The sequence below is a fragment of the Hibiscus syriacus genome, unplaced genomic scaffold, assembly GCF_006381635.1.
Source record: "Hibiscus syriacus cultivar Baekdansim isolate YM2019G1 unplaced genomic scaffold, ASM638163v2 tig00000778_pilon, whole genome shotgun sequence".
Classification (NCBI taxonomy): domain Eukaryota; kingdom Viridiplantae; phylum Streptophyta; class Magnoliopsida; order Malvales; family Malvaceae; genus Hibiscus; species Hibiscus syriacus.
Window position 1 is genome coordinate 453,364 of NW_024061825.1, and position 13,181 is coordinate 466,544.

Here is a 13,181-nt window from a genome sequence, read left to right on the forward strand (position 1 = left end):
ATTCAGTACTAAGAATTGGACGTTTGCTCGACAAATCAACCACAAAGACCAAATTGAATGGAACAGAAGTGCATCATGTGTCTGAAAATCAGGAACGCTTGAATTACTCTGGAAAATCCCGAAGTATCTGGAATGGACTTGAATGCTAAATAAATTAAGTAACCATAAGGACTGAGGATTGAATAAGTGAGTTGGATAAATCTGGAAATGTTAATGAACATATATGATGTAATGTTCTTATGGATTATGAATTACAAAATCAAGTACGTCAGTATTTCATGATATGGTGAAAGCGTGAACATGAAATAAAGACATTGGAAGATTTATTCAACGTTAATTTCGAAAATGATATATGAACAAGAATTTGTGGTATTAAAGAGTAAATACCCTGGAAGGAAAATGAATTAACCAGTCGACATAGATTATTAAGGTTCTGAATCTTCGTTCTCAAGTTGTTCGATTATCCAATCAATTGACATGGATGCAAAGGATTCTGAATACCCTTCTGATTACTTACATCTTCTGAAAATTGTCCGAATAAGATATGATCCTCATAATTCACATTCTGAATAACTGATGATTCTGTCAGTTAATGAACTCTTCCAATAGTGATTCTAAATTCCAATATCCTATCGGTATACTGAAGATTCATGTTTCTCTACCTGTTAAGATTATCCAATACCTTTGAATAATATCTGTAAACTCCGGTGTGTTCCCTAATCATATAAATATTTTATCTGATTTCTGACTTTAATTCTGTTCTGATACATTACCTGAATTCTGTTCTGATTTCTGATCTGGATTCTGTTCTGATATCTGATCTGAATTCTGTTTTGATTTCTGATATCTCCATTTACCGACGGAGAAATGTTTTATCTGGGGGGTTTATTGTTGGAGGAAGATTATCTGCAGGCTCCTCGGCTTTGTGCTCAGGGTCTAAATGGCATGTGCGGTTGAGTGTATGGTTCTGGGGAATCTACACATTTATGATGTGAACGGATGGGGGTATATATATATGTTTTATAAAAAAGATCTGAAAAATTACATGGTTTTTGGGAACACACTAGAAAACCTATTCTGATCTCCTGAACCTAGACATCCGAAATATTTCCATCTGAAATGAATACTATTTGTTTTACATGCGATATCAATGGACCTCAGCTCAAAATAAAGATCTGTAAATATCTGAACCAATAAGGAAAATATGTTTATATGTATCTGCACCTTTTTCAGCATCATCTGGTAGTTTTGTATTACTGAGCTTTTCGAAGCTCACTCTATTACTCACCTTTTTAGGTTAAAAGAATTGTACCAGTGCATCTATCGACTTCAGTAAGGGAGTTCGTCCGGCGTTGTTGCAGAGTATGGTACATGTGATTAGGGGGCATGTAATTGTATTTTGATTTATATACGTGTTTGGAAATCTGTTTTATTTTTAAATAGTGAAAACTGATTTTATAAGTTTACATGTTCTGATAAAAGTTTTAAATTTTCCGCTATTTTTACAGTGGGTCGCTCCGGTGGCCCTAATGTGACTTCCCAGATCGGATCGGGATACCCTTATCGGTCTGTGGGGTTACATATTAAAGCTTATGCAAAGTATGTTCCACAACTACATAGAAAAAGGAAATGAATGGAGAAATAGATAAGATTATGATAAGAGTTCGATGATTTTAAGAAAACGTATAATAAAATCCCTAATCCTAAATGTTATATGGTTCTCTAACAATGAAAAAAAAATACTTCAATAATAGTAAATAAAATAATGAATTTGAGGGAGAAAAAGGCAAAAAGAAAAAAAAAGAAAACAAATAAGGAAGATTACAGAGAAAAAGGTGAAGAATGAACTTGAAGGAGAAATAATGAAATTACTTGAAGAGGGAGTAGAAAAGCACGAAGAAACTAGATTTGGTGATCGAAGGATTTAATATTCCATTGTTTAAAAATGTCAATATTTTCTGATTGTGAACAGAGAGCACCGTCGCTATTTTTTCAACCAAAAAATATTTAAAAAAAGTATATCGAAACCAAAGGAAAGAAAAATATAGAAGAGATATATTCAAAGTTGATTGAGTTGTTGCTCTCAAAGAGGAAGAGGCGTTGTTGTGATGCGGTGGTGGTTTGGACGATAATTTTTTCTTTGAGTGAAAAATGCTTTGAAGAAGAAGAATGAAAAATGACGTACGAGATTTTATTTCGTAAGTCATTTTACACAAAATGATTTGGACCATAACGTTTTCCGTAAAATATTTTACATCAAACAAGCAGACCCTTATTTTAGTTATTATATTTTTATTGCTTTGTTCATAACATCACAACTATGATTCTTTTACTTATTGTTATAGTAATTCTTTGAGTAATACTAGTCTATGTGAATACGATACTCGATGCATTAATTTGCATCCACTTTATTACTTGATACAATAGTTTATGATTGCATTGATTGCAATTATATTATTCGAAGCATCACTTCACGGTATGTCTCAGTTGTTTTTTAGAGAGCTTGTAATTCATAGACCTTATGTGTAATTGAGTCGTAACTGTTTTGTTAAACTCATATGTTATTTTTTAGATGCTATTTTGGGAGCTCTCCAATTGTAAACTTAAATGTTTGTGTTTCTTTTATTTATGGATGAGCACTTATGTTTTGAAATGCTTTCAAAAACATAAAGAAAGGTAGGGATAGTCACTTCTATGGTTCCGTGTAATATTCAAATCCTTTGAATTTTGGATCGGTTTGGATTTGGGGTTACAAAAGCATTTTCGAATGAACCCGAGATCAAGGCATTGTCATCGATAGAGATAAATTCACCAAATTTTCTTGCTATACATCGGAATGTTTTTTTTTTTGGGCTTAATGCAAATTTCAAGATTCCTTTGCAAGACAACCATGTTTTTTTTATAATCCGATGTTTTTGTTGTGTTGAGCGGTATCTCTCATGCTTTATCTAGTGATTTTAAAAGATACTAAGATCGCGTTACGTGCGTAGGGTAAGCCTATCAACTTAGATTTTCTTATCGTTCTTCAGCGAAAATTATAAAGTTTTTTTTCCCTAAAAAAATAATAATAAGATAACAAACCGTGCTTCCATATGAAGGAAACACGAATTTATTTAGTTTAATTTAATAAGTACGCAAGACACACAAATGACAAACCTACAAGCTTATTAGCACATGCTTCTACTGAGGAAACATGAATTTATTTTGTTTAATTTAACAAGTACGCAAGCCAACACGAGCCTTGAAGTTCCTCTCTTGTTCCTCGGTTCAAGAGGTAACTGGTTCTTGTTTGACGTTGAAGTCTGTGTTGTAGTAATTAGAACCTTTGTAAGTGTTACCTTTGACTTCTGTTGTCACAACTTCCCCATTATAAAGAGTGTCCTTTTGAGTGAACGTGAAGGGCACATCGCACTTGCCTTTGGTCATCACCATATTCACCGTCACCTTCGTCATTGGAGGCACAGTAACTTTGTGTATCACTTCCAAGACAGTGGTGGTGGTTGTTGTCTCTCCCCATACGAATCCCGATTCAGCACTAGCTGTTATATCAATGTTCCCGTTCGCGATGATCGGAATTCCGAATTCGAAGGAGGCTTTTGCTTCAAGTCTTAGGGAAACATGACCTTCCCAAGTACTAGTCTTGATGTCTGTATACTGAAGCTTCACGTCCATCGTGTTGGATTCTTTTGTATGGTTACTAGCGGTATTCTTGGCCACGACTTCGGCTTTTTCGTCATAAATCCGAGAATTTTCTGTGAGGTACGTGATATTTTCGATCTTCCTCGACAACACAGGCTCTTCCACCTTGAGGTAGGTCTCTTTGGTAACAGAAGGGATGGCTGCATTAAGACAGTTTGTCTTTCCCTCGATTGTGAGGCGCCTGCAGAACATATTGTTTCCCAAGTTGAGAAGAGCAATTGTCTTGCTATCAACTTTGAAGGGACGAAACAGAGTGTCCTTATCGTTACCGACCGTGTCATTGGAATCGACCCAAATCCAGTTCGGGCTACGCCTCCAATATTTTTTCGAATTAATCGGCTTGATGCGGATGGTTCCGTTCGGAGTATAGGAAATCTCCATTGCTGCAGATACATCACCAATATCCTCACCCGAAAACTGTAAATACGGGTGACCTTCGAACTCAATAAGGCGCAGGTACTGATCATTGTTTGCTTTAAATGCCACGAACTTAGGAAGGATCACCAACCAGTCCCAATCAATAACTCTGAAGATATCATTGCCATCGGCGTCAACTTCAGTGCTGTTGGCCAACACGCCTGCACTAACATCCGATGAAGGCTTCAAGCGTAGGCATAAGTAGCATCCGGATTGAACATGAACAAATCGATACGTTTTCTTAACGGCGTCTTCCTCCATCGGCTTGAACAACGTGCACCACTCCTTGGATTGGTCTTCTTCCTTCTTCTCCGCGGTTACGGTGATCCAGTACTGCTCGTCCGGCTTCCCGGAGATGGAATCGTCTTGCGTTCGCTCCAAGTAATTGTTGGTAGCACAGCTCCTTATGTGCACAAGTCCACCTTTAGCCGATTCCACTTCGAATTTTGCATCCGGGCTAACAACCAGAGGTTCTGAAAACTCAGCGTACCCGCTGTAAAGATCATCCTCTTTTTTGAAGCTAAGGTATGCTTTGGCAGCCGGGGATTTGAGCACGATAAACCTTGGCAATACCATTTTCGCTAGCAATTTAAGTAAGTATTTTGCTCTTATGCTATGTGGTTACTCAAAGGCTCACGAGCTCAGCTATTTATACGCAAAACAACCAATGATAATTTATTTTATGCTTTCTTTAAATTTTCTAATAAATGTCTCTAAACAATCTATTATTGTTCAACTACCTTCCAATATTTTACGAGATTCTATGTAATATTCAAGTCTTTATCCTTAGGACCACAAAATTAAATAAATTTTTATTACAATATTAAAATGATAGAAGCAAACAACAAATATAATTTCATATATTTACATGAAAAATCATAATTACCCATTACACATTAATATTTTTGGGAAACCGGTTTATTTCTCAGGCGATCGTAGTTTCACATTTGATCTGAAATGTCAAGATCAAATGTCACACCCCAAAACTTTTAGTTTTATGTTTAATATTTAGTTAAATATTAACTAAGGGACGTAATTGCTAAATTATGGAAAATTTGGGGCCAATTGCAAACTTAAAATCAATTCAAGGACCTAAACTTGATTTTAACCAACCTACCTTAAGCTTTTAAAAATAAAAGGAAAAGACATGGGTTTGGTAGGGTTTAAAACTTATGTCTTATTGGAGTAGTTACTCATGCCCTACCGTTTAGGTTAGGGCTCTGTTTAGATATATTTTATTAAAATTTTCTCTTAAAGTTACTCAGCATGGATTTTAATTTCCCAAATCAATTCCCCCATTAGAATCGAGCATTTCCCAAAACCGATCAAACTTTAAATCCTCGTCACCCGTTGAAGCCTTGATCGACTATCGTCCGGTCAGTGGTGTCGTGAACAGTCGGTTCCACCGTGTTCGTCGTTCAGTCGCGACCAATACCCAGCCCTCCCCTTGCCGTAGAACCCCGCAGTTCACCGCAAATATCACGTTAAAGCCCGTTGAATTCTTTACTTGTAGTAAATTGAACTTGAATTCTTGCCAATTTTGAAAACACTTTTACTTTCTAACTTTTAAGCTTATAAAATTACAAGTCAAACACATAACAAATCTATCAAGATAAGATGTTAGGTCTTTAAATAAAATCCAAGAGTTAAATTTTGACATTATAAATAGAACAAATTGGATTAAAGAATATCTCATAATAATTTTATTTAATAAAAGCTCTGAATTAATCAACCAGTGAATCAAATATCAATAATTATATTAAAAAATAAATAAATAACTTCAGTGATCGAAAATACCTTATAATATACGATTTTAACCAATTTTTTTTGGATTTGCGAAAATAACCAACAAATTCGCAACGCGAACACCAATTTCGCAACACAGTTTCCAAATTCGCAACTCAGTTTCGGAAATCGTAACACGATTTTCCAAATTCGCAACGCGATTTTCAAATTCGCAACGCTAATTACCGATATAGGTAAACATAACTATCGCAACGCGATTTTCAAATTAGCAACGCTAATTACCGATATAGATAAACACAACTATCGCAACGCGAATTCGTCAATTTCGCAACTTAATTACCGATATAGGTAAACACGGTAGAAAAAATCCGGTCAAAATTCGAATTCGCCAATTTGAAAACTGAGTTGCGAATTTGGGACATCCTAGTTGCTAAGTCCACGTATAAATCACTCAGCTAAACCTACGCTGTAAATGAATTGAACAAACACAAACGAGGGTATGTTCATGTTCGTTCGTTTGTTCATTTAACTTTAACCAAACAAACGAACTGTCGAAATGATTTTTTCTTTAAGAGGCAAGATTTTACATTTCACAACACGAATTTGCCAATTTCGCAACACAGTTTTCAAATTGGCGAATTCGAATTTTTGATCGGATTTTTTCTACCGTCTTTACCTATATCGGTAATTAAGTTGCGAAATTCGCATTGCAAAAATGAAATTCGTATTGCAAAATCGAAATTCGTATTGCGAATTTGGAAAATCGCGTTGCGATGGTTGTGTTTACCTATATCGGTAATTAGCGTTGCGAATTGGAAAATCGCGTTGCGAAAAAGAAATTCGCGTTGCGATTTTCGAAACTGAGTTGCGAATTTGTGAAATTCGCGTTGCGAATTTGGAAACTGTGTTGCGAATTTGGAGTTCGCGTTGCGAAGTTGTTGGTTATTTTCTCAAATCCAAAAAAAATTGATTAAAATCGTATATTATAAGGCATTTTCGCTCACTGAAATTATTTTCTAAAAAAAAATCATAATTATATTGGTCCATAGATGGATAGATATGAATTGTGAATGTTACAAGAAATACCCCAATTGATCGAAAATATAAGTATATCAAATTTGAGTAAATATGACTCTTTTATTTAAAAGAATAAGTATGTTAGTATATCAAAACAGTATAGAATATGAAATAATAATAAAATTACATTTATGTAAATACATTTTTAAAAAGTACATATATACGCTAATTATAATCAGAATAAAATAATACAATATAATATCACACTGAAAATTAAATCATATTTTATTATGATTTTACTTCTTTTATTTATATAATTATCTGAAGGACAACATGTGTAAAATCTGATCACGAAAAATAAATAAATTTCCATAATTGGTAAAAATTTACAATACGATCAAGGTTTTATCAATAGGGCCACGGCTGAGAAAACAACGGAACGTGCAAAAAATGAAGTGGACCATTTTATAGAGGCATATAATTTTGGTTCGCTTCCCAATAAAATTTCTATTACCGACAAGAGAAATGAATTGGACCACAAGCGAGAAAAAGTAGTTTTGGACTATAAATATATCTAAATTGGACCACAAGGCCGAAAGAACGTCCAATTATTGAATTGGACCACAAGTGATCGTGGATATCTAATTTAAGAAAGGTGGTTGGAGCAATGTTTAATATAAGGAATACAAACAAGATGGGTTAAATATAGGGGGCAAATCCGGGTACTCGGATTTTTGAGTACCTGATTACCGGATACCTGTAACATACGGTTCGGTGATTTTTGACCCGGATGTTGCGGGTACCCGATAATGGGTACCCGTTTTTTTTCATTTTCAAATTATTAATTTTAAAAAAAATATACACAAATTTAAATATTCGAAATTTTGAATTACATACTCCAACATCCGAACATAAAATTTAAAAGTTCGAAATGCAAAATCTAATAATACATAATATAAACAATCCATTATATTTTATATATAAATAAATAAATCTAACCGGGTACCCGGAAAAACTCAATTTTGTGATCCGGGCCCGACCCGAAAATGTCGGGCTGGGTACCCGACCCGGTCGAGTAAATTTTTTTTTATATAGAAAATTACCCTTTTTTAAGTTCGGGTCGGCGGGTCGGGTATTTTTGTACACCCTTAGTTAAATACCTTGGGTTTAGGGTTAAAGGATAAGTTAAATGCTCAAAAGGTCATTGAACTCCTCAACTTTTACGGAAAGAACTCAAAATTTTCCATAAACTTTGTTTTTGATCCTCAAAAACATAAAATAAAATTTACTTCTCAAAATTTGGGTTATGAATCTTATGATAAGTTACGTGTGGGAAAACATGAGTTTCTTCGTGACGCTCAAAATCGACATCTAATCAGCTCACGCCCATCACTTAGAGCAGAACATCAACGTCCCTCATGCCTCGAAATAGAAAATAGGACAAATATGAGTCACTACCAGCACATTAGCAATAATAGTTGTCTGAAACATCTCGTGAACGCTCTGCGATTTATCTCTTTCCTTGTCCTGTCGTTTGCCAAGAAAATCGGCCATATTATTCTGCTATTGTCATCCTCCTATTATAAGAGTTTTATTTTTTCTATTGATTTCTTAAATTTCGTCTTGATTAATCTAAATTGATCCGAATCACATACTTAACTTTGGTGAATGAGTCTTCTAACGAGGATTTTCTACATATATAAAAACTCGAATTCTAAAATTGTTTAAGCAATATTAAACTACTTATCTTGATTAATCTAAATTGATCCAAATCACATACTTAATTTTGGTGAATGAATCTTCTAATGAGGATTTTCTATATATACAAAAACTCGAATTCGAAAATTGTTTAAGCAATATTAAACTACTTATCACTTGAACTAACTCCAATTAATATAAATATTAATTGAAAATCGACAAGCGAACCACAACTGTAGATAAAATTATTGAAAGACTATCGACAATCGTAAATTAGAGTCGAGTGTCGTGAGACAATTATCTCCAAACGTAAATTGTGAATTCAAATCTAATACGATGGTCTAAAGTAGAGAAGATCAATAACATACTAAATAAGTTTCATTTTGATTAGTCAATGCGATGTCAAATTCAACATTAAGAAAATTAAACCACGACCAAATGACCAATAAAAAAAAACCATACAAAAGATAAAGAAAAACATGGTATAAAAACATAAAAATACGTGACATAAAAATAAATTTATTAAAACCTAAAATATAAAAAAAATAAAGAAGATCAACAGGCGACAATCAACCTAAGCCTCTCTTTTAACCAACTTTTTGTTGGATGTCTTTGATTTCGAATGATTCTCGACTAATTTATCCTTTCAAGAAAATGTGCACAAATTTATGAATCTATTTTTAAACCTGATTTTAATAAATAGAAAAACATAAAGTCGCACCTGTATGACTTTTGCTGTGATAACACTAATCAATTTATGTTAACTTGTATGATCGATGGCTGATAAAAGTGTGACAATTAAATATTATATATTTGATTAATCTATATATCATGCATTATAGATAACTTGATAACTTGTATGATCGATGGCTGATAACTTTGCATCCCAAAGCACAGTCTCAGGTTCGGCGAAACTAGAAACCATCTTTTTGCTGAATGCAAAGTTTCTTCTTCAATCTTGAAATCCATTCTTCTACTGTCAGGCATCAGAAAACCTCCTTTAACTTGGTCCAACCTTATGGTTTGGGTGACGGCGAAATGGAAGGGTAAATCTTTAATTACTGTCATTCTTAAACTGTCGTGGAGTGCATTCAATTACACCATTTGGGAGGAAAGGAATCGAAGGATTTTTAGAGGCATTAGCATATTAGAGGATGATATAATTCTATCTATTAAGCAGACTATAGGTTTCCAGTTAAGCAATAGAACTATCAATAGATTAGATAATACTAATTTATTTCTTTGTAATCAATGGAGTATAGTTTGATTTTGTTGTATAGGTTCCCCTTGTTCTATTCCTTTCATTAGATTGTCCTGCTTCTTTTGGATAATAAAACTTACTTATCTAAAAAAAATGCAAAATAAAGAAGCTGATTGGCTAACACCCACATAAACTTTTTTTAAAATTTATTCTCATAGTAGTAATTTTTTGGGGTAAACCCCATAATAAAAGTACATGAGATTCATTAATACATAATAAGAAAACACACATAACACACATTAGGTTCCATGTAAGGAGCAGTAATTTATTTAATTCAGTAGATGCCCCGAGGTATTAGGCGTCAACCGGCTCTTGTCTGGTCTGAAATTCGAGGTTGTAGTAATTAGAGATGGTGTAAGTGGCATCTTCCACTTCAGCTGTGAAAGTGTTCCCGTTGATAAGAGTGTCCGTTTGTGTGAAGCTGAAGGGAACATCACACGTACCCTTTGTTACAATCAAGCTGACCACCACCTTAGTCATGGGAGGCACAACAACTATGTGTACAACATCCTTTACGGCGGTGGTTATCAAGGTCTCATCCAACTCATTTTGTTCTTGTAATTGATTGAATGATTCGACCTTCCCGCCATCGAAGATGATAGGAAAGCTGTCGACGGCGAAGTTGGATGCGAAAGATTAGTCTTTCGTATATTAGACTTGACGTCTTTATAACTAAGCGTCAAATCTACGGTTAAATTCGGGTTACGGTTGATGGCAGAAATCTCAACCAAAACGACGGTTTCACTGTTGTAGACACGGGATTTATCGATGTTGTATTTGATATCAGAGATGTCCCTCTTGGTGACAGGCTCTTCCACCACCATTAGGCGAGCAACCAAGCTGGTAAATACAGAGTTTGCATTAAAGCCGTGCCTCAAAGTGTCTGTGTAGCGCCTGCAGAACTGATCGTTGGTCAGGTTTAGAAGACCGATTGATTTGTTGTTAACTTTGAAGGGTCGAAACAAGGTGGCTCGGTTGTTGTCGGCGTCCCCTACATGACTTACGTTACGTATATTGAAGGGGTAAAAAAAGAGATTATACAGGTGTCAACACACCTTTTCGTCCTACTAGAATTCAAACTCCTAAAGATAGGATAAAATTTTGTTAGGATTCAAAAAATAGGATAGAGTTCTACTATTATTTAAATTCTTAAAGATAGGATCTACAAGCACTATAAATAGCCATTGTAACTCACCATTTGAGGACACGATTTACACACAAAACACAGAGGAAAGCACGGAAAATACAAAGGCAAAGTTGTTGTAAACAATTCGAAAAGGAAATAAAAGGTAGCATCTTTTTTTTACATTGGTTCGTTCATTTCTCGCATGTGCACGTTATTTTTCTTGAGATTTGGTTCGAATAACCCAAAACGTGGGTTGCGCCGATGACTAAAAAAGAGTGGGATTTCGAAGTTTCGAACCTAGATCAACCCCCGAGGCGTGTTCATTTTTTTAAAATATTTAATTCTCCCCCGTAAATCATTTTTTTCCTACTTTATTATTCTTGTTATATATGCATATTATTTTCTATTAATTTTATTATATATGTATATATGTTTTTTTATTAGTGTTATATATATATATATATATATATATATATATATATATATATATTTCCTATTTTGCATGTATATATACGTATATTACTTTTGATTTTCTTTTTTTATTATTATTATTTTACTTATATATATATATATATATATATATATATGTTTTTACTTTTTATATATTTACTCATTTATTTATCTATTTTATATTTATCCTATATTTTATGTTTTTATATTCTTTTACTTGTTTTATTTATTTATTTGCATTATCATTTTATTTTTATTTAGTTGTTTGTTGTGCATATATTAGTGTTATTGTTTTTTTATTTTATATATTCTATTCATTTTATATTTACTTTATTTCTTACTTAATCTCCTTATTTTATTTGTTTTACTTTATTTATTATTTATTCATCTCTTCTAACCCATATTTTGACTTTAAAGGGTATATTTGTAAATCCGTCAAAGGTAAGTAATTTTGGATTATTATTTTATCTTTTAATTTAACTTGTTATTTTTCTTAATTAAGACAACTGGAAATTACGTAGTACCGAAAGGGCGGTTCAAGGGTGCTAATCCTTCCTTGACCGTAACCGACTCCCGAGCCCGACATATTTCTGGTAAGACGCAGATCAGGTAAGAAATAGGGTATCCGATCAACCCATTTATCTTTAAATAAATGATCGGTGGCGACTCCAATCCATTTTCCTAAGTCGAAGCCCAATTCCGGGGCCCAACCGAAAGACGGTTGCGACAGCTTGGCGACTCCGCTGGGGACACAGGTAAGTGAGTCAGGCTAAGATAATTTCCAGTTGTCTTTTCAACGAAAAGGGTAAGTTTAAATTTTAAGGTAACATTTCGATCCTTATTGCTTACTTTTGATTATATTTTTTCGCGTAAATAGTTGTACTAACCGTTTTCTCAATGATTTCAGCCCTTAAAGTATTTTTTCATCTAAGGCTCTAAACCCGAGCTCCAAACCCGTTTTAAGTGGGGGTGAAAGCGACGCATTCATGTGAATTTATTCACCGCATATGCCTAGCAAGTAGCCTTCGGGATTCATATACCTTATGTCTTCGTGTGAATTTATTCTCCGCATAGACATAAGGGAATGTGTCCTCTCGAGTTTAACTTAGTCCACATGAGCCTGTGATGGGTTTAGGACTAAGGGTCTGGCAAGCCCAAGGGGGCACCAACAAGGAGAACTCGGGTACCATTTTTAGCACCTAAACCTTGAGACTTTGAAGAATTAGAGCCTACCCCAAAACCTCATTTCAAACCTTAGGATGCCAGAATTATTTCATGCTTTACTTTCTGTTCAAAGCATGCGAACTAGATAAATATGCGGTTAGGACTTGTTCAAAATCAACTTGCGGGATAGAGATCATGTTCGGGTAGGAATAATAAGCATGTGAGGTAGATATCATGTGGGGTAGGACTTTCATTTTTATGATCGTTTTTGATTATTTTTCACCTCACTAACTCTTTTCATCTTTATTTTATTTTATTTTTTTATCATTTGCATCATTCGAAAGAGGTGTTGATCCACCAAAAACGTGTTTGTTAAAACTCGAATAATCTGAATCCATGGACAAAGGTGTTGTAATACAAGAGATGAAAATACAGAGGATAGTCTACAAGGCGACTATGTGTCACATTCAATCCAGAAGACGTGGTGCCCACAATTGAAGAGTATATCACTCTGCTGCATTATAAAAGACCCAAAATGAACCGGGTCTACATCAAGCACAATGAAAGCTTATCTTTGAAGAACTGACTGGCAGAGGTTGCAGG

General features: G+C 34.3%; 1 protein-coding gene across 1 annotated transcript; it reads right to left on the reverse strand.

The window, feature by feature from the left end:
* Positions 1–3,267: 3,267 nt before the first annotated feature.
* On the reverse strand, positions 3,268–4,692 carry LOC120218534. The gene has a single exon (XM_039215460.1). The coding sequence runs from the start codon at positions 4,690–4,692 to the stop codon at positions 3,268–3,270; it is 1,425 nt and encodes a 474-aa protein (XP_039071391.1).
* Between the last annotated feature and the right edge of the window lie 8,489 nt (positions 4,693–13,181).